This window comes from Tasmannia lanceolata, unplaced genomic scaffold (assembly GCF_043159265.1).
Source record: "Tasmannia lanceolata isolate RefF3 unplaced genomic scaffold, GAP_Taslan_0.1 ptg000006l, whole genome shotgun sequence".
NCBI lineage: Eukaryota > Viridiplantae > Streptophyta > Magnoliopsida > Canellales > Winteraceae > Tasmannia > Tasmannia lanceolata.
In genome coordinates, this window is record NW_027518683.1 from 49959295 (window position 1) to 49985396 (window position 26102).

The following is a 26102-nucleotide window of genomic DNA, read 5'->3' on the forward strand; positions in this document are numbered from 1 at the left end:
CAGAGATGGTGGCAGCCGTGGTCGTGGGGGTCGTCATTGCACTCACTGTCGGTTGGATGGCCATACTGTTGATTATTGCTACAATTTACATCCTGAGCGTCGTCCATACAGGCCTGCGAATGCCTCTGCTGCTGCTTTTGATGGTATTTCTTCTTCTGTGGCTCTATCTACATCTGAGTCCCTTGTGATCCCTTGTACGGAATATGAGGAGCTTCTTCGTCTTCGGGAAAAAGGAAAAGAGCCAGTAGTCAGTTTGCCCATAAAGGTAGTCCCTCCTGTTTTCTACCTGGTTCTTCTTCTAGGACATGGCTCATTGATTCAGGAGCATCCCACCATATGACTGGTACTCCTACAATTCTTTCTTCTCTCCAACCTCTCCCTTCTATGGGTCCTCGTACTGTTACATTGGCAGATGGGACTACATCCCTTGTTTCTGGGATGGGTGCAGTCTCCATCTCGACAAGTCTTCAATTGTCTTCCGTTCTTTATGTTCCGTCCTTTCCTGTTAATTTGTTATCTGTTCGCCAATTAACAAAATCACTGAATTGTACTGTTTCTTTTTTTTCTTCTTATTGCGTTTTTCAGGACATGAAGACTGGGACGAGGATTGGGGTGGGCCGTGAGATTGACGGTTTTTACTACCTTGATCAAGCCGGTGCTAGTGTAGCTCTTCGTTCCTCTGTGGATGCCTATCAATGGCATTGTCGTCGGGGACATCCTCCTGTAGATACGCTTAGGAAATCTTCTTTTGTTTCGGAGCCTGTTCCATCTTTTCATTGAGAGTCGTGTGAGTTAGGGAAACACCATCGTGTGTCCTTCCCTTCTCGTCTTAGTAGTAGAGTGTCTCGTCCATTTGAACTTATTCATTCTGATGTTTGGGGTCCAGCTAGAACTAAGTCATTAAATGAACACAAATATTTTATTATCTTTGTTGATGATTATTCGAGAGCCACGTGGTTGTTTTTACTTAAAGATAGATCTCAAGTGTTTAATGCATTTCGTCACTTTTATTTTGAAGTAATCAACCAGTTTAAATGTTCTATTAATTGTTTACGTACTGATAATGCTAAGGAATGTTTCTCTGTATCTAATGGCTTTCATGATTTTCTTTCCTCCCGTGGTATTATTCATCAGTCATCATGTGCTCACACATCACAACAAAATGGTGTGGCTGAAAAAAAACTTCGTTTTTTACTGGATATGACTCGTACACTTATGTTTCAGATGAAAGTCCCTAAAATTCATTGGGGTGATACAGTCCTCACGGCATGCTTCCTAGGTAATCGTCTTCCTTCTTCAACTTTATCTGGGAACACGCCTTTTTCAGTCTTGTATCCTCTCGGTGACCCATTTCCATTAGTGCCCCGTGTCTTTGGATGTACATGCTTTGTTCATAATCTGTCTCCAGGACTTGACAAGTTGGAACCTAGAGCTGAAAAGTGCCTCTTCTTAAGTTACTCTCGTACGCAAAAAAGCTATAAATGTTATAATCCTCGCCTTAGGAATACATATGTCTCTGCGGATATCACATTCTTTGAGGAGCAGCCTTATTTGTCTTCCACAGGCTCTCCATTACCTGCTGACAACACTAACCTGCATATTCCTATTCTGATGGGCCCTCCCATACCAGCCCCTGTGGCTGTTCCTGATATGCCAACAGGACCTTCTGTGGCTTCTAAGGGTTCTGAACTGCAAACTTATACTCGGGGACCTCGCCAGGTTGTTCATTCTATGATTGAAGAAGCGCCATCTCCGCCTACTGATCCTCTTCCGCAGTCGGATTGTCAGCCTTCAGGTACTTGTTCTCCACCATCTGATTCACCAATTGCATCCCGTACTAGATCTCGTAGTGTTGCTCATCCTATATCTAATTTTGTTTCTTATGCTCATCTCTCACATTCCTTTCAGTCCTTTGTTTCTAACATGTCTTCGATTAGTTTGCCTAAGTCTGTCACAGATGCCTTGAATCATCCGGGATGGAGGGCTACTATGGATGCTGAGATGGGTGCCCTTCACTCAAATAAAACGTGGCGGCTAGTTCCCCTTCCTCCTGGTGCACAGATTGTTGGGTGTCACTGGGTATTTGCCATTAAGTACCTTCCAGATGGGTCTATTGAGCGTCTCAAAGCCCGCCTTGTCACTAAAGGATACACTCAAACGTTCGGTGTCGATTATCACGAGACGTTTTCCCCAGCGGCTAAGATTCCATCAGTTCGTGTATTGATCTCTCTAGCAGTAAATCGTGGTTAGCCTCTGTATCAACTTGATGTAAAAAATGCATTTCTTCACAGCGATCTATCTGAAGAAGTTTATATGGAGCAACCTCCTGGGTATGTTGCTCAGGGGGAGATGTTCTCATCGGTATGCCGTCTTCAGAAGGCGATTTATGGACTTAAGCAGTCGCCCAGGGCTTGGTTTGGATGATTTAGTGCTGCGGTTTTGCGTTTTGGGTTGAAGCAGTGTGCTGTTGATCATTCTGTGTTCAATTACAAATCTAGTTCTGGATATGTCCTCCTAATAGTCTATGTTGATGACATTGTAATTACAGGAGATGACAAATCTGGCATACACAATCTGAAGTCCTTCCGCCAGGGTGAATTTCTACTAAAGATTTGGGTCAGCTCAGATATTTTCTTGGTATTGAGGTTGCTCACTCTCGTCGTGGTCTCTCATTGTCACAAAGAAAATATGTATTGGACATTTTAGAGGAGACAGGCTCAATGGGGGTGAAACCTGCGGCTATCCCTATGGATCCAAATGTTAAACTTCTTCCTGATCAAGGAGAGTTGTTGAATGATCCTGGTCGATATAGAAGATTGGCTGGGAAACTAATCTATTTGACCGTCACCCGTCCAGACATATCATTTGCAGTTGGTATGGTTAGACGCTTTATGAGTGCTCCACGTACCTCCCACTGGGCCGCTGTCATTCAGATCATCAAATATTTAAAGGGTACGCCAAGCAAGGATCTGTGCTTTAGAAAATATGGACATGAAAAGGTAGAAGGATTCAATGATGCAGATTGGGCAGGATCTCCTGCTGACAGGAGATCAATGACAGGATATTGCACATTTTTCGGAGGTAATCTGGTGTCGTGGAGATGTAAAAAGCAAGATGTTGTATCCAAGTCAAGTGCAGAAGCTGAGTATAGAGCTATGTCATATACCAGTGGAGAGCTAATATGGCTTCGCTCATTCTTATCAGAGATTGGGTTCACATTGACATCTCCAGCGAAGTTGTATTGTGACAATAGATCGGCAATTCATATTGCAACGAATCCAGTGTTTCATGAACGAACCAAGCATATTGAAGTTGATTGTCACTTCATTCGTCATCGAATTTAGAGTGATGAGATTTGCACAACGTTTACCCGATCCGCAGATCAACTTGCATATATGTTTACCAAACCATTGGGATGTGCCAAATTGAAAGATTTTTGTAACAAGTTTGGAATGTATGATATATACATTCCAGCTTGAGGGGGAGTGTTAAATGTACTGACGCCCAAGCAAGGGCATCTTGGTCTTTTCCATATACATATTAATATAATATGTGTATTGGGGAGAGAGAGCTTTTTAGAACGTATTCTTTCCCTCTCATTGACGTCTCTTTTTTCTCCCTCCATAATTTCTCTCTCTCTCTCTCTCTCTCTCTCTCTCTCTCTCTCTCTCTCTCTCATACTTCTTCTCCCCTCTTTCTCTCAACCATCATCATGTAGATCTCTAACAATATTATATTATGTCATATTGTATCGTATCATATTTTATATATATGAGGACATGATAACAACACAACCATGTTTTGTTATATACACGGTCCTAGCTTGCCTTCTAGTATTTCAAGAGCTGTCAAAAAGTTATTACAATTCCCAAAAAACTCTTACAAGCCAATTAAAAAGGAAAAAACAAGCTACGACCATGCATATAACCACAAAGCATGGTTGTGCTGATATCATGTGCATATAACAAAAAAAATGAAACCTAGAACTTACCTGGGGAGGAAAAACCGTCGAAGGAAGAGAGGGGAGGGGAGAACGACGTCCGGTTCTGTGGAGGGGAAAAATCCGACCGGAGATGGCGGATTTTCACCGTCGGCGAGAGAGAGAGGGCTTGTTAGGGTTTTCGTCGGCGAGAGATGAGGGTTTCTGTCGAGAGGAGAGTGGCCGTCAATGGAAATCCGCGCAGAGATGGTGGATTTTCACTGTCGACAGAGAAGGGGAGAAGAGGTTTTGGGCGATTCTAGGGTTTCTGTCGAGAAGTTCTGTTGAGTTGTTTCATTCGTTACATTCGACCCATCAAATGTTTAAAATCGGTGAATGGCCAGGATCAAAACCAATCGACGGTGTATAATCTTAAAGCGCTACTGCGCATATAACCTTAAATGAGCGGTCGCTCATAGTCACTTTCCCCATACATATTATATATATATATATATATGAGGATAGAGTTGCTGCGCTCGAGCACAGAAACAGGGTGGGGCGACATTTTGGGTGGGATCCAAAGCATTCATTTGATGGGCCCTTTCATGGGTAGGGTGTCCACCAAAAATCAGCTCCATTGGATCGCCTTAGGGTGTCCATTTGTGGGGCCAAAATGGACAGATTTGTGGACAAACCGACAAACAGTATCTGTCCATTTTTTGCCCCACAAATGGACACCCATTGGTGATCCAATGGAGCTGATTTTTGGTAGGCCCGCCATCCATGATGGGGCCTTCCAAATGAATGGTTAGGATCACCCCTCCAATGGCCCCACGCCCCTGTTTCTGTGCTCGAGCGCAGCAACCCTTCTCTCTCTCTCTCTCTCTCTCTCTCTCTCTCTCTCTCTCTCTCTCTCTCTCTCTATATATATATATATATATATATATATAGAGAGAGAGAGAGAGATATATATATATAGAGAGAGAGAGAGAGCATGCATTTGCTGCGCTCTAAGCTTAGCTGCGCTTGAGCACAGAAACAGGGTGGGGCCACATTTTGGGTGGGATCCAAAGCATTCATTTGATGGGCCCTTTCATGGGTAGGGTGTCCACCAAAAATTAGCTCTATTGGATCACCTTAGGGGGTCCATTTGTGGGGCCAAAAATGGACAGATTTGTGGACAAACAGCATCTGTCCATTTTTGGCCCCACAAATGGACACCCATTGGTGATTCAATGGAGCTGAGTTTTGGTAGGCCCCCCATCCATGATGGGGCCTTCCAAATGAATGCTTAGGATCACCCCCCCCAATGGCCCCACCCCCCTGTTTCTGTGCTAGCGCAGCTAAGCCTAGCTGCGCTCGAGAGCAGCAACCCTTTTCTCATATATATATATATATATATATATATATATATATATATATATAGAGAGAGAGAGAGAGAGAGAAGTGTAGCTACACATACGTGTAGCTAACTTAGCTACACCGACGGCTTAAAATACAGTGGGCCCCACATTGTTTGGGTGATGCAAACCATTCATTTGATGGGCCTTCACATAGATAGGGTGTGCCCAAAAAATCAGCTCCATAGGATAATCCCAACCCTATGATTTGTGGAGGCAAAAATGGACGTGTAAAAACCTTCACAAATCTGTCCATTTTTGCCTCCACAGTTTGAAGGGTTGGGATCATCCAATGGAGCTGATTTTTTGGGCACAACCTATCAATGTGAGGGCTTATCAAATGAATGGTTTGGATCACCCAAACAATGTGGGCCCACTGTATTTTAAGCCGTCGGTGTAGCTAAGTTAGCTACACGTATGTGTAGCTTCACTTAACTCATATATATATATATATATATATATATATATATATATATATATATATATATATATATATATAAAGTCCCTAACTAAATATTAAACATTATATGTGTTGGTCCAGTTCGTAAACTCGTACACAAGTCAGCATGCTCCATCCAGCAAACTGCGGATTTGATAAATAGGGAGCAGTAAGTGTGAATCGAGTAGAAACTCTATAGCTTCTATGCCAAACCACAGCAGGAAATACCACAAATTACTCCTTATAATGTAATAATATTTTAATTGTTGGTCTATCTACAAGCCAATAAATGCGAGCATCAATGAATTATACCATGTGCACCCACAATATCATAGACCAAAGAACTCTATGCCGGATCCAAAATTAATTATGGATAGTAACCGACCAAAGCTTCAATCAACTCAAGAGCCATAATGGCCAGACATTACCAACAAACTGCATAAAGAAAGAACAATGAATGAGAAGAATCTAAACGTGGAACTCGCTGCCAAGTTCTAGACAACATCAAGTGACTTCAGAGTACCTCAACAAGGAACTAAACAATGATTAAAAAGAAATGAAATTTTAAGTAGACTAGGAGATAGAAGTTGATTAAATCCAGTCTATAATTAAACAATAGGAACGAAACTGAAAAGGGGAGTTATGTCTACCCCCATCAGCATCAGAGCTTCTGTGCGGGCTTCTTCTGTTTGAGGAACATGTAAATTCATCTCATCCCCATCAAAATCGGCATTATATGGATTGCAAACAGACTCATTGAATCTCAGCGTTTTCCAAGGCATTATCCTCGCCTACATACAGGAAAATGAAAAAATACAACCAGTTAAGGAAAATAATAGGGAAAAATACAGACACAGCCCCTCAACTATGGCCAAATTCCACTTCTAACCCCGTGGTTTCGAAGTTACCAAAGACACCCCCTAAACTATCCGTGGGTTTTTTTAACATGACGGAGTGGACGGCGAGGAGGAAATGACATAATGACCTCGTCTTCCCCAACTAAAAATTAGGGTTTTCATAGCTGAAAACTGAAGCTTAGGGTTTGATTCAAACCCTTGTTTATTTATCAGCACAAACCCTCGATGTAGGGGTTTTATTTGTCTTCATTCACATCATTATCATGCTTTGCACAGAAACCCTATTATCTTAGATCTTTTTTATTTTGTTTTTATCAGTGTTTTTTTCTTGAAATATGGGGTTTGATGTAGCCATGGAGTGGGATTTCATTGTCTGTGGTGAAGGTGACGGCGGTGGCCGAAGATGGCGACAGCGACGGTGGCCGAGGTGGCGACGGCGGCAGTGGGAAATAGTGTAACCCTAATCCCTCTGCAAATGGCTTAAAACCAATGACGAGGGTATTTCTGTCCTCAAAATATTAACCATGGTTAGTTTTAGTCATTCCATCAGATTAAGCTAACGGACTGTCAACAGAGGGGGTCTACTTAAAAATGTCAGAAAGTTGAGGCGGTGTCTTTGGCACCTTCGATACGACGGGGTTAGAAGTGGAATTTGGCCATAGTTGAGGGGGGTGTATCTGTATTTTTCCCAAAAAAATAAACTAAAAGCATCCACTAACATTTTAAAAAAATCGATTCGAATTACCCTATGAGACATGATAGACATTCGGTGTAAACTCGGCTGTCTGTTAAAAAGAACAATGTCTCCATCTTCTAAATGTCGTTCTACAATATAATCAGATTTCAGTTCATCGGCATGACGGTATCTGCTCTGATGCTTCAAATTACTACAGGAAAAATCAGGCAAGTCAGTACTATAATATAAAAGGTAAAATTGACAGCAAGGAATGACAGTACGGTAGGAATTACACTCTACTGCCATCAGGGAGTAAGAGAAAATTAGCGCCAGGGTACTTTCCAGCGCCATTGCGGACACACTGCCTCAGTTTCTCTATATTGTAACGTGAGACTCGTTCAGGATACGTTAAGATCCGAGCCATTAATATGGGAATCGCAACCTAGAAAATGCAAAAACCTTGATATCAAAGAAAATAAATATAGGATTAACAAAAGAAAGGTTGTTTTGAAGCCATCAAACAGGTTAACCTCTGTAATTTTCAGATTGGGATCAGGAGAAATAACAGTTCTTCCAGTAAATTCAACACGTTTGCCAGATAAATTCCCACGAAAGCGTCCTTGCTTCCCTTTGAGGCGTTGAACAAACCCACGCAATGGCTTTGCCTGCTGCATACTCGATGGAACACCGCGAACCTCACTATTTATATACAGATATACTTCGTATTGAAGCAAATGCCAATCTTCCTGAAAAAAAACAGCGAGAAAATGCCAAAAGTCACAACACTGAGAGAAGACAACCTAAAGCTTAAATGGATATCAGAACTGGCATACATTTTAAACAACTGTAGCCCAATGCAAAAAACATTTCCCATCTAGAAACACATCAAAGTCACAAAGATGAAGATGCAACAGTTTTCCCTAAGGAGGAAGTCCTATAGTAATTTGGGACGATTTGTATATGGAGCTTTCCCGGCAATCACAAGGTAAGCAGGTGTCCCCTTCCCTTTCTTCTTTCTTCCCTCCTGATAATAGCAAAGTCTTGTATCATTGACATCACAACATCACAATAAGAGTCAAGTTTGACCGTTTTATTTCTCCTTTTCTAGGCTGAGACTTCTCCTTGTGTTATAGGCTGGACTGAATCTTAACGACAAAAGCATAGCAACTCCAACAGGATTTTTGGGATGCCCCAATGACTCCGAATAGGGAAAGATCCATTTGGAACATTTGTGATATATTTTCCTGTTTGTCTTTCAACCATCATTTATTAGTTATAAGTACCTCAAAGGCAATCAATAATAAGACTTACTATGTACCCCATCCCAATGGAGGACCTTCTAATTATTCATTAGACTTCATATCCCCGATCCATGTCAGACAAACAAATGGTTCACACAATTCTTTGGGCGATATGGTGCAGCTTGTACTTGTCAAGCAGTCAACCGAGCACACAAGTTTGAAGCCCACTATATTTTGTACAGCTCTAGATGGTTGCATCCTGTTATATACTGATGAGCTTATTCCATCAATAGAACAATAAGGAAATGAGAAATGGTCCTTCACATTACACAAGGACAAAATAAAATCCCATCCGCCATGCATACTAGAAAGTGATGGATAATTGGATATTAACCAATCCCCTCTGTAGCCAACTGGTAAGGAGCAAACCGCTAGTGAGGGAGTCCATGGGATCAAGTCCTGTTAGATAAGAGGTTTTGGTCTGCTAAAGAAATTTATCTACCAAAAAAATAACAGAAAAATAATTTTGGAAATAGTCATCAGAATCAAGAGACATCAACATATCATAATGTTTTAAAGAGTTATAAACTACAATCAAAACAACAAAACAAAGTTCCAAGCAGAAGGCAAACACTGAAAAATTCATGACAAAACCATGATCTTACCAAGCACTTGGATGGGGAGATACCGCCTTGCAAATCCTCTCGAACACGTGAGTTTGCGTGAACTATTTTAGCTAATCTAGAAGTAATGTCATCCTCGTTACTGCAAATAGAAGGAAATGGAAATATCGTCACGCATTGTTACAGCCATGGATTTAAAATTCGATGTTGGTTTCAGTTTCAGTCCCTACCGAAACCGAATTTTTTTTTCAAATTTCGGTCATTTCGACGGAAATTTTTACAATTTTGGTCAAAATGACCAAATTTCAGCCAAAATCCAAACCGAAATCCGAAATTTTCATATTTCGGTCCTATCTTGGAAATCGACCGAAATTTAAAACAATGGTTACAGCCAAGGTTTTAAATATCGGTTTTGATGCGGGTTTCGGACCTTCAGCCGAAATCTGGCGAAACAAGAAAAACAGTATTTTATTTGATATAAAATTTCGGTAAAGTATTAAAAAAATTAAAAAAAAAAAGAAAACAGGTTTTTTGGGTGAAATTTCGGGGGAAACGAAATTTCGGCCGAAATAAAATACCATTTCGGGTAAGTGTGATTTTGGTGTCGGTCTCCACCGAAATCCGAAATTTCAGATTTCGGTCGAAATTTAAAACCATTGTTACAGCTAGCATTGACATTACTGAGGTAAAATCCATGTTGCTATGAATAGTGAGATCATATAAACAAAATATAAGGCATTATAATTATAAAATGCATTCATTAAGTCCGTGGCAACCTCATTGATCCAGAATCCATAAAAACAGAAGGACGAATTGCCACAGGCGGTACTGGAATGTCTGTGTGGATGAGTTTTTCAGGCCGATCATAAAGATGAAGCAATTCACAATCCTGTACTACAAAGAAAAAAGAAAATCAAAGAACAAGGCAAGAGACACGGGAAGCTCTAAAGAATACATAACAATTTTTTCAAAATCAAGAAATAGAACTTATTGCAGTCATAAGTTCCATGAATTTCAATCATTTACAAGCAACTACCTCATCCAGCATTCTTTCGAAAAGGGCAAGAACTCTGACAGGGTTAAGAACATTATCCATATGGAGGTTTGCCTTTGACTCTTTTGTGTGAGACATTGCAGAAGTGCATTCATCCCAACTTCCATCAAGAACTTTTGAAGAATCGTGAACAATAGCCAAAATAATTGCCGCCTTTTTAACAAAACCTACAATGAAATTTACTTATGTCAGTATATGAATGCTTAAAAGGTGGGAAGGGAATGACGGCCAATACATACAAGTGAGCCTCCAATTCAAAAAATTCTCAAGAGCATATTGATGGGTATAATACGGGCCCAGTGTCAAGATGGCTCCATGCCAATGTAGCTACAAACATGACTATGCACTATAAAAGAGGTGCTCACAATGTAAAAATTAAAACACATACAACAAAGCACAACTTACTACAGCAGTGGAAAAGAATCCCCCATATGAAGTTCCAACAGGCCAATTCTTCCCTCGCCAATTTATAAGTTATATCATTTGTACTTCTGGGAGTGCATATAATGCAGGGAATAAATTTACAACTAAGCAGAATAATATTTTGAAGCATTAGCTACCTTCCATGTTCCCCTTCGCCAATGCAACCACATTAAATGAGTCGCCTTCATTACTACACCACCAAGTTTCTTGCTAGGTTCTCTTTTAAAGATACATAGGCGAGTGAGAAGTGCCGATCCCCACCACATTAGAATCTTCTGCACCAATTGGATCTCCCTAGATAACTCAACACCGTGACCCACCACAACAAGTTGGCCTTCAATTTCATTAAGAACTTCCATCAAAGTTAAATCTGATGCGGTTGATATTATTCATCTGGAATGATCCTCTGCAATCAATTATGACTAATGTGGTCAATCTCAAATTCCATAAAAATCCCCAATCAAATAGCCCCAAATTCTTTCCTTTTGTAGTGTCCACTTGGGGATGGATGGCCGATATGCAAAATCAGTGAACCAGTTGAATTAGACGCAATACCTAGTGTGGTTTTGTTTCACGCATTCCAAAGACACCATAGGATAGTTTATGCAGTTATTTTGTCAAAGGATCAGCCCATTTTCACGACATGGGCCTTTTGACCATCACAAAAATAACCCCATAATCAAATTCAAGAGCACCTAAATTATTGCAAAAAAACAGTATGTGAGCCCAAATCATGTGGGCAAATTTGCGATAGTGGAATTGATGATCCAAAATCTCCTTCTCTTAAGATGCATCTACGTGCAAGATAAATTTCTTATTTCTTGAGCATTTCACCGGTGTTGCAGGGTATCCAGCACCCCATACACAACTAGACAAAGATCCCAATACATCAATGTATAGAAAAGAATATAATAAAAACCTCACTGAGAAATTAACTGGATTGTTAAAGCCTTAAAGGTCCAAAACATTTTATTGGGTCTAGAAGGGTAGCATAAAAAAATTTAATACCTAACAAGTAGAAGGTGAAAATCAAACTTACTTTCTTTAGAGATACTCCTAAAAATCAAGTCCCAAAGTGATGCTAGATGGAATCAAGGCAATCAAGCAAATAAAGAAGTAGAAGAGAGAAAAGAGAGGAAGGAAAATAGAGAGTTTATGGTGAAAGCTTAAGGAGTAATGAGCTCCTTTGCTATATATAAAGAGAAGCTCATTAAAAACAACTTAAATACCTTAGTGGAGTGAAACAAAGAAGTAAAAGGAAATACGCTATTTAAATATATTTACATACAATTAATATACACAGACAGAATACAATACATTACAACACTCCCGTAGATAGATGGCATGCCTAGCTTAACACCAGTATCTAAAAGAAGGACACTCAAAAATCAGCATTGCTATTTCCTTTGTGGTAAATACAGATTAGCAGGACCCAGCAGTCAGCATGGTTCACAATAATGACTTTTCTGCAACCATCAAAATGAAGTTTGATCCAACCAATAGGACGGGCAGGACAAACATCAGGGGACTATGGAGGCAAGCATAACCCTTGCATACAGCAACCCAATAATTAATTTTATTTATTTTTTTAATGGCAGCAACCCAATAATTAATAATATCTGATAATCGTTAATAACAGCAATCCAAGAGCTTGCAAATCCTCCATAGCTTTCCTCCACCCACGCAAAGAAAGAGCTTCAATGACACTCATAGAAACTTTACGTGAAAAAGGCAATGAGAAACATTGACATAAAGAAGATGAATTCTCCATTGGAAACAAATTGACAAGAGGAATAGAAGGATTGTGAACTTGACTTCTCTACTTCAAGGCAATATGAAGATCAAGATCAGCGGTGGAAAAAAAAAGACTCAGAAACAAGAGATGCAGAGATGAAAATTGATAGGTTGGAGTAGTACCTGAATTACATAAATCAGGGGCAAGAAGTGGACCGTCAAGATGAGTTCCTAATATAATTTAATTTTCTACTCTCTGACTCCTAATTCAAAAAGTTGCGGTGCATGGAAGCTTCAGCCAATAAAATAGTTTATTTCCTGCTCTTCGTCGCCACGTCGCCACCTCGCCGCTGATTCAATGTCTGATTCTTAATCAAAATTGGACCCCATCATTTAATATTAACGATTGGACATTTTTTGGAAGGTTTCAATAATTTTAGATTGTTTTATAATTTCACATAATTTGTTCACATGGCAAATCATAAGCTATTCATTTCATGTCAACCAGCAAGTATATGGAATAAAGCATAAGGATTGATTACACGAGCAAGGTTAACAACAAGTAAGCAGGATATTCAACAAAAATCTAATATGTGCATGTAGTAAATGACAACTAATTCCACAATAATAAACCTTCCCCTCGACCCTCATGTTAAAAACTGTGATGTATGTAATATTAAGTTATTAACCATAAGGGCCATCAGAATCCTAAATACGTTGTGGAACCCCCTGGGTCACAAGAAGAGGGAGCCGCAGACATTGACACTAAGGTCCACATGGCATGAGGACAGGTAGTAGCTAGCAGAGAAAAACTCTGTTTTTGGAAAGTTTAATTACTTGGTAAGGCAACTGCAGAAGAGGTACAAAGTCACAAAAGCATATTCTTGCAACAGAATGCTGAATAAATAATAAGCCAAAAAGACCTACTATTGGATTTGAATCAATACAATTTTCGACAAAAAGCAAATACTCTCTAAATATAGTCTAGCTCTGCTTTGATAGTGCATGAGAAGTCAATACAGAACAAACTCTTAAGAAAGAAAGAAAGAAAGAAAGCAAGGAAGGAAGGAAGGTATTCTTGCAACATAATGCTAAATAAATAATAAGCCAAAAAGACCTACTATTGGATTTGAATCAATACAATTTTCGACAAAAAGCAAATACTCTCTAAATATAGTGTAGCTCTAGGAAGGGGAGGGAGGGAGGTATTCTTGCAACAGAACGCTGAATAAATAATAAGCCAAAAAGACCTACTATTGGATTTGAATCAATACAATTTTCGACAAAAAGCTCTCGAGGGAGGGAGGAAGGAAGGTATTCTTGCAACAGAATGCTAAATAAATAATAAGCCAAAAAGACCTACTAATGGATTTGAATCAATACAATTTTCGACAAAAAGCTCTCTAAATATAGTGTAGCTCCAGGAAGGAAGGGAGGGAGGGAGGGAGGGAGGATGGATAGATAGATAGATAGATAGATTTCTACATGTGTGTATTACTTGGCAAGGCAAGTGCAGAAAAGGTTAATGGTCAAACATAAATAATATGCTAAAAAGACCACTTCTCCAGAAGTCATTCTGAGCACAAGACAGTTTTCATTACAAAGCAAACGCTGTCTCTAAATATAATACAGCCCTGTTTTGACGATAGTGCATGACAAGTCAATCACGAAAAGCACTTGACTATATATATATATATATATATGTGTGTGTGTGTGTGTGTGTGTGTGTGTGTGTGTGTGTGTGTGTGTGTTATACGCTACATTGAAGATGAAGATGAGAGTAGAGAAAAGAGTTTAGAGAGAAGAAGTAAATGAGAGAACCATGATGTCTCACACTCACATCATATATTAATATATGCGTGGATACATATGGCGAGACACAAATACCCCTAAACAGGGGTGCGCACATATATTCAACACTCCCCCTCAAGCTGGAGTATGTATATCATACATTCCCAGCTTGTTGCATAAATCACTCAATCTAGCTCTACTTAATGGTTTTGTAAACATGTCAGCTAGTTGATCATTTGATCTTGTAAATACTGTGCAAATCTCCCTTTCTTGAATCCGATGACGAATAAAGTGGCAATCCACCTCTATGTGTTTTGTCCGCTCGTGGAAGACCGGATTTATGACTATATGAATCGCGGACTTGTTGTCACAGTGGAGCGACGCAAGTGACGAGTAGGGTAGCCCAATCTCTGACATGAATGACCTCAACCAGATCAACTCGCAACCTGTATAGGCCATAGATCTGTACTCAGCTTTTGCACTTGACCTTCATACAATTTCCTACTTCTTGCTTTTCCAAGACACTAAGTTACCTCCAACAAACGTACAACAGCCATTTGTAGACCTCTGTCTGCAGGGCATCTGAATATCCCTCAATCCTCGTGTGATTATGGTTTTTGAAGAGGAGTCCTTTACCAGGAGCTTTCTTCAGATATTTCACTATCTGAATAACTTCCGACCAATGAGATGCCCGTGGTGCACTCATATACTGACTAGCCCTCCACGAGAATATGCTACCTCAGTCCACAAAAAGTATCTCAGACGACCAAGATCTTTGGTGCTGAATTCCTTCTGAAGAAAGTCCTTCAGCCTTTGTATCCCTACAATGTCACTCCCTATACTGATAATATCATCGACATAAACAATCAGAAAGATCCTGCCATCTTTGCCCTAGAGCTGAACACTGAATGATCTACAGCACACTGTTTCATTCCAAAAAGTATCACTGCCTCATTAAATCTGCCAAACCAAGCACGAGGAGATTGCTTAAGACCACATATCGCCTTTTGTAACTTGCAAACAGAATTCTTCATTTTCCCCTGAGCAACATATTCCAGGAAGTTGCTCCATATATACCTCTTCCTGCAGATCACTATGCAAGAAGGCATTCTTGACATCTAACTGATAAAGAGGCCACGAGCTGTTGACTGCAAGAGATATCAAAACTCTGATAGAAGGAATCTTTGCCACACGAGAGAATGTGTCTGTGTAATCGATGCCATATGCCTATGTATATCCCTTTGCAACCAATCAAGCCTTTAGTCTTTCTACAGTCCCATCTGGTAGATATTTCACTGTGAATACCTACTTACAGCCAACCACCTGAGCTCCTGGTGGAAGAGGGACCAACTGTCATGTGTGATTCTCCTCCATAACACCCATCTCTGCCTCCATAGTTGCTCGCCAACTTGGATTAGCCAAAGCTTCGACAACATGGTGAGAAATAGAAACGGAAGATAGAGATGACAAAAAGGAACTGTAAGAAGGCGACACATGAGCATAAGAAACCACTTCATAGATGAGATGAAGAGTGGTACGAGATGCAATCGGAGCTTCAACAGAAGAATCACTTGCCTCAGAAGCAGCATGAGGTCCAGCGAGCTGTGAGGGGGGCGGAGGACATGAATTGGCATCTTGACCGGCAGGTTGCTGATTATGACGAGAATAAACCTGCAGATGTTTGGGGTGAACGGCAGGTGATGAAATCAGTACTGAGATAGGGACTGGGATAAGTAATGGAACCTCAGGGTCTGGAACCTCGGTAGAAATAGTTCTAGTATAATAAGGTTTATCCTCAAAAAAAAAGAAACATTAGCAGACACATAAGTACGATGAAGCTAAGACTATAACACCGATAGCCCTTTTGAGTGCGAGAATAGCCCAGAAAAAATATTTGATCGCTCGAGGTTCCAATTTATCTAGTCAGTGAGTAAGATCATGAACAAAGCACGTACACCCAAACACTTGAGGAAGTAAGGGAAATGGATTCCCAGAGGGATGTAAGACAAAGAAAGGCGACCGATTCTCGAGAAAGGATGATGGAAGAAGGTTCGCCAGAAAACAGGATGTGAGAACGGCTTTGGCCCAATATGATTTGGGAACACGCATCCGATAAAGAAGAGTCTTAGCTATGTCCACAAGATATCGAATTTTCCTCTCTGCAACACCATTTTGCTGAGAGGTATAGGCAAAAGATGACTGGTGAATAATACCACGAGAAGATAAAAAGTCCTTAAAACCATTAGAAACAGAAAAATATTCATGTGCATTATCTGTGCGCAAACATTTAATAGAACAGGAGTACTGATTAGAGATTTCAGCATAAAAAGAGCGAAATATATTGAAAACTTCATAACGATCTTTTATTACATATAACCAAGTCATCCTTGATTAATCATCCACAAATATAAGAAAATACCGATACCCAAATAAAGGAGTCCTACATGGACCCCCGTCAGAATGAACGAGCTCAAACGGACGTAGGACACGACTAAATGAAAGGGACTTGTAGGAAACACGATGATGTTTTCCAAACTGACAAGACTCACACTGAAACTGACTACCCGGACCAGACACAACTGAAGAACACTGTAGACGATCAGCTGGAGGGTGACCAAGACGGCAATGCCACATGAATGAATCAACCGAAATACTCAGTACAGTAGGTGCAAAATCACCGTCAAGGTAGTAGAGACCATCCGCAAGAAAATGCCACCACCATCACCTACTCCAATTCCTTTGTCAAAACGATCACATCCACGGTAGCAACTCCTCATCCATATGGAAAATTCATTAACATCGAACATGTTTACACATTGTGTAACGACCCGGATTTTTGGACTCAATTTTTTTTATATCCAAAAGTCTGAATCGCTACCACAAGATAAAAAACAAAAAGTAACTAACATATATTGAAAAACTCAAATAAAATTGATTTAGAATCAAGTCCATTCCTTTGAAATTAAAACTCTAACAAATTTTTAAGGACATCAAATAATTTGACCAACAACTGAAATAAAATAAAATTAAGGCCCGCCAAGGCCACACGGCCACACCAACTACTCTACCTCGCTCTTGCACACCCTTTTTTATTCTAAATCTCTTCATTTGCGAACGCTCATTCTTTCTCTCCTACAAAATCTGTAGGGGAAACAGGGTGCGAGCAAGATCCTCTAGCTGCTCGCAAAATAAAAGTAACAACAATAGCGTTGAAAGGAATTTCGTCCCCGAAATTCGACTCTCCAAATTCCCGTAAGTTAACATATGACGGGGCAGTATTAAATTTGATTAAATCTTGGCCATAGATCCTTCAATCAAAGATCAATGGTCTAGATCTGTGATTTGAAGCCTATCGAATCGTTGCGTCGATTACCGGATCCCTCAGACTGTCGATCAAGCTCGGATGGATGACATATCATGCCACTTGAGTATCTAAATCCTTCGATCTTCAAGAGATTTGTGAAAATTGACGGCTCTTAGTGTATTTTCGTCACTTTATTTATAACTCACTTTTGGGACAGCAAATCTTGTTCGCTCGACGTGATTTAGGCTTCGTTAGATGGGTTTTTCGATTATCTACCCAACGGACCCAAGATCACGCGATTTGGCGAAGTTATGGGTCTTTTTCCATTAAGATGGGGCCTTATGACGGGATTTGTCCTATTGATCTTCAAGAGATCAAGAGATTTGGGGAAATGATGGCTCTTAGTGTATTTTCGTCACTTTATTTATAACTCACTTTTAGGACATCAAATCTTGTTCGTTCGACATGATGTAGGCTTCGTTAGATGGGTTTTTCTATTATCTACACAACAGGCCCAAGATCACTCAATTGGGCGAAATTATGGGTCTTTTTCCATTAAGATAGGGCCTTATGACGGGATTTGTCCTATTAGGCTAAGTCAATGTTAGTCTTTTATTATATTTTAATTCTTGTGGGTCCACTTGCATTAAGTAGGTAATTCAGATAAGATTTGCTAACTCTTATAATAAATAGTAATTAATTTAGGGATATCAAAAGATATCATAAACCAATTAAATAATGATGGAAAGGGATAAAATAGCCAACATGCACTGCACTTAACAAAAAAGGCGGGGTTATAAAAAAAGTGACGAAAATACACTAAGAGCCATCGATTTCCCCAAATCTCTTGATCTCGTGAAGATCATAGGATTTAGATGCTCAAGTGGCACAATATGTCATCCATCCGAGCTTAATCAACGGTCTGAGGGATCCGGTAATCGATCCAATGATCTGAAAGGCTCCAAATCACATATCTAGACCGTTGATCTTTGATCGAAGGATTCATGGCCAAGATTTAATCAAAATTATTAACTTTCACGACTCTTGGTGGGGGCCAAGTATTACAGATTGTTACTCTGAACCATACTTTCTTCATGTATAAAAGCCTTCGACAGCCTCCAGTCATTGGTAGTATCAAAACATTTTAGATGACAAACGAATACTTGGCTAATCTGAACTGAGAGCCCAGCTCGAGCCGACAGTCCGACACCGGCTGCTGAAACCTGCTCATGTTCCGACCTTCATGATGTTACACAAGAAGAAAACTTGTGGGAAGATCAATGCCATGTAACATGGACTTCCACTTTAGGGGAAAAGCCCCAAACCACATCTAATTCCAAGGGAGTTTCACCAAGTTACATGCTGATTCCCTCCCTCTTATTTTCTATAACGAGAAACTCATTGAAGAAGGCTCGCAAGTGACGAAGAGCATGAAAGAAAAAACCAATAATGTCCCTTCTGATTTCGTAAAGTTGGTTGACGTTTATTGAAGGAAAAAAATCTAGGGTTCAATGTGGTAATACGGATAGTCGGGTTCCAGTCAAAAAAAAATGTGGTATTACGGATGCTGACAATGTCGATGATGATCACAATAGGGAGTGGTTCAAAGATTGCCCATTTAGACTTGAAGTTATGACCTTGTAATAGCACCTTGGATCACTTACATTTGTGCCTTGGGTCGAAAAGGGAATGGGAAGCTGTGTAAGAAGCTAGAGGAGAACATAAGATTACGTTGAGTGGGAAAGCCCTCGATAGTTCCAATTGCTGGCCCTTGTTGGTACAGAGGTACTGGCCTTTGGTGGGCAATTTCTTGATGGGCTTCGTGTGTAGGTATTGGTGGGATAGGTCAATATCAGCCATGTGCATGATTTTGATGATGTGTTGGGTACTAAAGAGAGAAGGGTGTTTGACGTCAAGGGAGATATGCATTTTAACAGGAAAGGGAGAACTTAGGGGTACGCTGGCTGTGGTTGCATTGTTGTCGTGGGCCGACCGGAACCAACATTGTTTCGTTCTTCTTTTTTTTAATATCTTAAAAGATAGAAAAAAAGTTATGGCTACTATTTACCACCACATTCGGTGAGTTTTCAAAAAATGACAAAATACATCATGTCGTTATTGATTTTCTTCATGCAGATTTCACTCCACATACAAAGCACACAAATTCTATACACACACAAAGATATATGTGTGTATAAAGCAACAAAGTATACAATTTCATGATATAATTAATTAAGGACTAGACATTCAATACCATTCAAAAAAAGGGACTATACATTCAATATATCCATTGAAACTTAAAAGCGGTAGGTTTTTGGAACTCAAACCATTTATGCATCCACACCGGGAGCACTTGTCTGCTTTACACCTTGCTATTATTTTCTTCACTAAAGCATTCTTCTGCAACATCTCTGCTTTGGGATTTCTCATCTTCTTTAAAAATTCCACCCGTTCTTCCTCCAAAAGAAGTACCCGAGCACAAGACTATAAGACATTAATCAAATAGGGTCATTACTAAAATAGACAATATAGAGGAACCAGTCACAAGTTATAAATTTAGCTCAGTGCAACAATTTCCATAACCACTCAAAAACTATCCAACAATGCTAAAACAGATTTATCCCCAAATTAACTTGAACTTGCAGAAACTGCATGAAAAGTCGCCAAAAGAGAATATTCAAGTACATGATTCATGTCATTCAAAAAAGGAAAGAACATAATTCCAATACCTTGCAAATGCACTTCAAAATGTTTAAAATGGTACTAAAGTACCCAACATTAAATACTGGCAATGCAAGCTTCAGATATCCAAAGTGCCCGGGACAGTCATTGAAACTCCCATGGCATGTAGCACAAAAACCATGCTTGCTCGCTGGTCCCTGAAAGCAAAACGTGGGCATTGTCTTAACAAAATTATAGAGATTGATAAAAGTAAAACACAACCACAGATTCAAAGATACACCAGAAAATCTGACATAATCATGAGTATATATCAAAAGCAATGTAGCTTTTAAAAGCAATTTTTTCTTGGTAGGTAAAGCTGGGATTGAACCTCAAAAAATTTAAACCATTTCTCGAATAGAAATCTTCTTACCATACATCACATATCATAGAATGGCCGAAGGATATTCACTAAAACTACGAGCAATTTTTTTTATTTTTTTTTTAAATGACTACAAGCAAATTTTTAGAGTTAATTTTATGATACCATATATCACATCTCATAGGAGACTGGATATGCACTTAAACTACAAACAAATAACACTACAGAAAATGTAAGGACTTAAGTCCCCTCAAACATATATGCAGACCGCAAAGAGAAAGGAAAGTGGCATCACAGAATGATCTAAAACTGAGCCGCCTTTTGCTGTATATATTTTATTAAGATTTTAACTTTCATTAAATAAGAGATTGAAGAGGATTTAACCACAGAATAAGAGCAGTTTGGTTTAAGTGGAAGCATGCTTCAGGAATTTTGTGCAATCGTAAAATACCTACCAAGTTGAAGGGAAAGTTTTATAAGACAGATGTGAGGCCAACCATGTTGTATGGCTCGGAATGTTGAGCCACCAAGAAGCAGCATGTGCATAAGATGAGTGTGGCAGAGATGCAAATGCTTAGGATGGATGTGCGGCCACGCAAGGTTAGATCGAATTAAAAATGAAGACATCCGTAAAAAGGTGGGGGTAGCACCAAATGAGGAAAAGATGAGAGAGCACCACTTAAGATGGTTTGGGCATATCCAACGTAGGCCTTTGGATGCTCCAGTGAGAACAAGTGACTCGTGCCAAGTTGATGGAGTAAAAATAGGTAGGAGTAAAAATAGGTAGGGGCAAACCAAAAACAACTTGGGTAGAAACAATGAGGAAAGACTTGTGGGCTAGGAACATAACAGAGAACATGACCTTGGATAGGATAGAATGGAAGAAAATGATCCATGTAGACGAACGCAACTAGTGTCAGGAGTACACTTAGTCAATTTGAGCCGGGTAGATCCTTTCACCTTCTTCATGAAAATTTTCTAAAGGATTCATTAGCCGACCCCAACTAGTTTGGGACAAAGGCTTAGTTGAGTTGAGTTGAGTATTAAATAAGATTCAAGGTTCAGAATTCGAAAACCAACAGACTTAGCCAAAAGAGCAGACAGAGGATTGGGTTATAGAACAAGTCCTTTAGGCCATAGTCCTTGGTTTAAGTAACAAGTAATAAGTACATAGGAGGAGGTTGTGCGCTTTGCATGGAAGGTCGATCTTTCCTTAAAGCCTTGATCACATTTCATAACACACGTGAAATTAGCAAGAGAATCCGCTACTTAGTTGCCTTCTCTATACTGGTGGCCAAATCTCAGCTTGATCTCAGCAATGAGATCCTTTTAAATCCTACAAGTAATAACTTACAGACCATAGATGTTCCTTATTGGCGTTTGAAAAAGACACCACGGCAGGTGAAAATTCTTTTCAAATGAAAGAAAGTCCCAAAATAAGATAGATGCCGTAAATAAGACAACTAAACCTTAATACGGTAAGTCTTTCGAATCACCACTTTTATGGAAGGCAGAGAGGCTGCCCTTCAGTGTAGAATATGATAGAAGAAGTGACGCGAGAGTGAAGAATAAATCCTAATGGACCGAAATTTTTGCAATTCAGCCCGAAATCTCACTTAAGATTTTGTTCTGTTTTCATTTTGGAACGAAAAATTTTGAAAATACTGACTAGAATGGATTGGAATTATTAACGTCGAAAAATAGCGTCGATGAAGTTGTATAGGTGCACTATTAAGTAGTGGGGATTGCAATTTTCCATGGATTTCATATTTGCCCCGTGACCTCAAAGTGATGAGCCTTGCAAGCTACCAAACTGCTCTCCCCGCACTGAAGGGCTTAAAGTTTTAGGATTTAGGTTTTGTTTTAGTATTGCAAGTATGACTATTTAGGCATTTGGGTTTTACTGTTAAACTCTGTTCCAAAATTACCCTTACGAATTAGATAACTTTTTGAAGAAAATTATATATGATTTATTCCAAACTTAAAAATGAGTTCTTTAAGTTTTAAACACACTCCTTTAGAGTGAATTCTTTAAGTTTTAAATGCACACCTTTCGAGGATATTATTAAATTTTTAAATGCACTCCTTTAAAGTGTATATAGGAGTATTTCTAGTTTTAAACAACTACTTTGATGCCACTCAAAAAAATGAACTACTTTGGCATTACTTTAAGAAAAAAAATGAACTGCCTGGGAGTTTTGAAAATAAAACAAACAATAATTGAGAAAAAAATAATGAGATAATTTGGAAGCATCTAAACCTTGGCAGAGAGAAGAATTTAACTTTCAACCCTTCTAGGGAGCTTTAGATAGCTTCCTTTTTTTTAACATGTCAGTATTATAAATAATGCAAAAACCAACCAAAACCAATAAAAAAAGGGGAGCAGACTGCAGAGACACGATGCCACATGCAAAATCACCTACTGAGCTTTTTGTAACTATGCTTCTTTCTTCAGCATTATCAAAATCAAACAAGCACTAATTTAGAAAAAAAAAAATTTATCAGCTAATTTGGAAGCATACTCTTAATTAAGAAGAAGCACTTAAACCTTGAAAAGAGAGAAGAATTTAACTTTTCAGCAAGCCTTCAAATCCTCTATGGATCTTTCGGTAGCTTCTTTCTTTTCAAACATGAGCGTATCATAAATAAGAGATTTGCCAATGACTTTTGCAGAATGGCATTTCGCAGTTGGTTATTGCATGTGAGAGCAGCCACCTGAGTGTTTAAAAATGCAGATGTGGCACATCATGCGGCCAGAGAAAAACCTAGTCGACTTGGCATGACGTGGTCAAGTACTCGGATGACGCGGTCATAACTCAGGAGAGTCAAAGGAGCTTTTATTGCCTCTGTAGGGCAAAATGCGGATGCAGTGCAACGCGGCCAAGGTAGTCGAGTGTGTGTGTGTGTTTTGAAAGGCGGGGGTGTCGATTTGGACGCAGAGGGGTTTTAAAACTATGGCCACCTCGGATGAATTAAAATGAATACGACAAAATCTGCTGAAAAGTGAGCCTGTGTGGCTGCTCTCACATGCAACAGCCAGCCGCGAAATACCTTTCTGCAAAAGTCGCTAGCAAATCCCTATATATAATGCAAAAATCAATTGAAGCCAATACAAAAAGGCAACCCCACATGGAAAATCACCAATAGAGCTTTTGGTATGCTTAATCATCAAGTACTACAAAAGTAATTGCAAATATAATTATAATTAGTTATAACAAATTCACTTGTCACCCTAAACACAATGAAATTTAATATCATTATACATGAAAGCAAATGAAAAAATGCAATTATATCCACAACTTAATAAATAATACTGTCATGAGCCCCAAGTGCATTGCCATTATGCCCGTTTAGTGCCTCGTGTTCCACGGCAACAAAAAGTTCATCAATGCAACAACAAAAAAAGAGTTCATAACAGCACCTATACTTGAGTATATTGTGTATATGAAACTAAGATGTATATCAGCGTGCTCATAAGTACATAATGTATTTTGATTAAAACTTCATTAGGGCTGACTGATCAAACCAGCTAGCTTCGAATTGGTTTAAGATCCCTTGCATGTGTATACACTATATGCATATGTGAACATACTATGAATGTGTGGCCTAGCATGAGACGCGTGGTATACTGGTATGTACCCAGACAAAAATCCATGTGTTTCCTCAATCACATAAAGAACAATTTTCAGAAGTCCATACAGACTCTAGTACAACTGTCCAAGTACCACGATTTGAACTAAATATTCCATTGCCAAATACCAAAGTCATATCATCATTGCACAGTATACTTTGTGGATTTTTTTGAACTAATATGGTAAGTATGCATTCATGAAACCTTACCATAAAAATACGTGTCCAAATTGGCTGGGAGGGTTTTAGACAGTTCTATGAGCACATGTGATGTACGCAAAAGTAAAAATGAAAGAGAATGAGATTAAATAACAATAAAAATCTCAATATGTCCATCACAACAAAAAATTGAGATAATAGAGTAATTAGTAAACAATACTGATTCGATTTCTCTGACAAGCACAAAGTATTTCGTAACGTAAACACCTAGACACAGTAGACCATCTTAGACAATACAATACAATACAAAACAAAGGGAAACAGTGTACCAGTCGAGGATCCAGTAGACCATTTTCAATTGGTTTTCGATTCGGGTCATATAACCGGCTATGATACACTTGTAGCTCTGCAGAATTGCGAATTTCCGTTCCAGACGACATTGAAAACTGAATGCTTTTTCTGCAAGAAAACAAAAAAATGTATACCTCAAAAGAGAATAATCGTAATTCAAGTATGTACAGAAAAAAAATACAAATGAAGCGAGTTCCAGATATCTAGGAACAGATTAACTTAAAATTTGAAACACGACTTCTCACATTTTCTGAGGTCCGACGTCCTCGACGAAAGGTTGCTTAGTGAATCTAATTTTATCACCATCGGCAGTGGCTTCCATCTCTGAAATAGATTGCAGAAAAAACCCTAAAGGATAAAAACAAAGAGGGATTAGATGAATTGGTTAGAATAATCAAAACTCTTGGCTGGAGATAAAATCAGGAGATCGTGAAATTGAGAACCCAATCCAAATGAGTTTCTATAGGCAAGTGAGTTTCTGAGATGGAGCTTACAGGCCATTAAACATGTACTGGTTAATATAACAAGTACTGGTGACATGTGCAAAGGTTAGATTTTTATTTTATTTTTTTCTTTGGAGAAAGACATTAGATAAAGGATATGGTTGTAGATGACACTGTCCAAAGGACATAAAATATGTTACCTTGTAGGAGAAAAGAATGACATGATGATAGTGTCGATGATGTAAGGCTAAGGTAGGCGTTATTATGAGATGTAAAATCTAAACAAGCAACAGAAGTGTGACGGTCTACACAACATAAAGTAATCTTAGAGATGAGAACATAAAGGTCCCAATTCCACAGTAGCTACCAAACATGAACTGTTCATTATTTTCTACAGATACCTGTTATGTTTGTTCTATAGACTGCCTAAATAGCACTATGCAGTGATAACAAAAAAAAAAACGATGTTAAATGGCATGAACTCCAAAACGAATAAAATCAGTAATCAGAGTGAGAACAGAGTAAGATGGAGTCAAAAGGACACACATACAAAGTTGTAAGAATTTATGAGTAAATTAGTCACGAGGAATACAAAATTCTTAGTATAGAAAATCTCAAGAACGTCACTTGATTTGTCCTCAATTCAACAGAGGGATCATGCCATGGTTTAGGTTAGGGTTTGGATGAAGTTTTCGAACATCTACTTTAATAAACCCTAAACTAACAGAGTTTACAGATATTGAAACCCTAATTCCGTAAAAAACACTAAAAATACACATATTAGACTTACGGTTTACAGAAGATTACAAAAAACGATATACCTGTTCAGATTTGCGGCTAAGGATTGGAGCTTCCCTGAAATCGATGAATGAGAGATGAGTACGAAGCGAGAGAGACCCTAATTCTGCCTCTTTAAAACGGAATTGTGAAGGGCGGGAGTTTTTCTTAGGGTTGCAACTCGGGTCGGGCGGGTGGGGTTTTCTAGAACCCTACCCTACCCAAGAAACAACCTCGG

At 39.1% G+C, this 26102-nt stretch overlaps 1 protein-coding gene across 3 annotated transcripts in view; it reads right to left on the reverse strand.

Moving 5' to 3' along the window:
- Positions 1-26102, reverse strand: part of LOC143880465 (DNA-directed RNA polymerase III subunit 1-like) — a 114153-nt gene extending 88051 nt beyond the window's left edge. For 2 of the 3 annotated variants that reach the window (XR_013251707.1, XM_077383500.1), the window contains exons 1-12: positions 25909-26071; positions 24890-24992; positions 24623-24752; positions 20191-20340; positions 19789-19945; positions 10192-10376; positions 9932-10044; positions 9198-9297; positions 7822-8037; positions 7585-7733; positions 7361-7502; positions 6409-6549 (exon numbers count right to left, since the gene is read on the reverse strand). Coding sequence is in view for 2 of the 3 variants with exons in the window: in XM_077383500.1 (XP_077239615.1) it covers positions 6409-6549; positions 7361-7502; positions 7585-7733; positions 7822-8037; positions 9198-9297; positions 9932-10044; positions 10192-10376; positions 19789-19945; positions 20191-20340; positions 24623-24752; positions 24890-24966 (1560 nt within the window). In the remaining variant the exon portion in view is untranslated. Of the gene's footprint in view, positions 1-6408; positions 6550-7360; positions 7503-7584; positions 7734-7821; positions 8038-9197; positions 9298-9931; positions 10045-10191; positions 10377-19788; positions 19946-20190; positions 20341-24622; positions 24753-24889; positions 24993-25908 lie in introns of all 3 variants that reach the window. The other variant, XM_077383501.1, reaches the window with a different exon arrangement.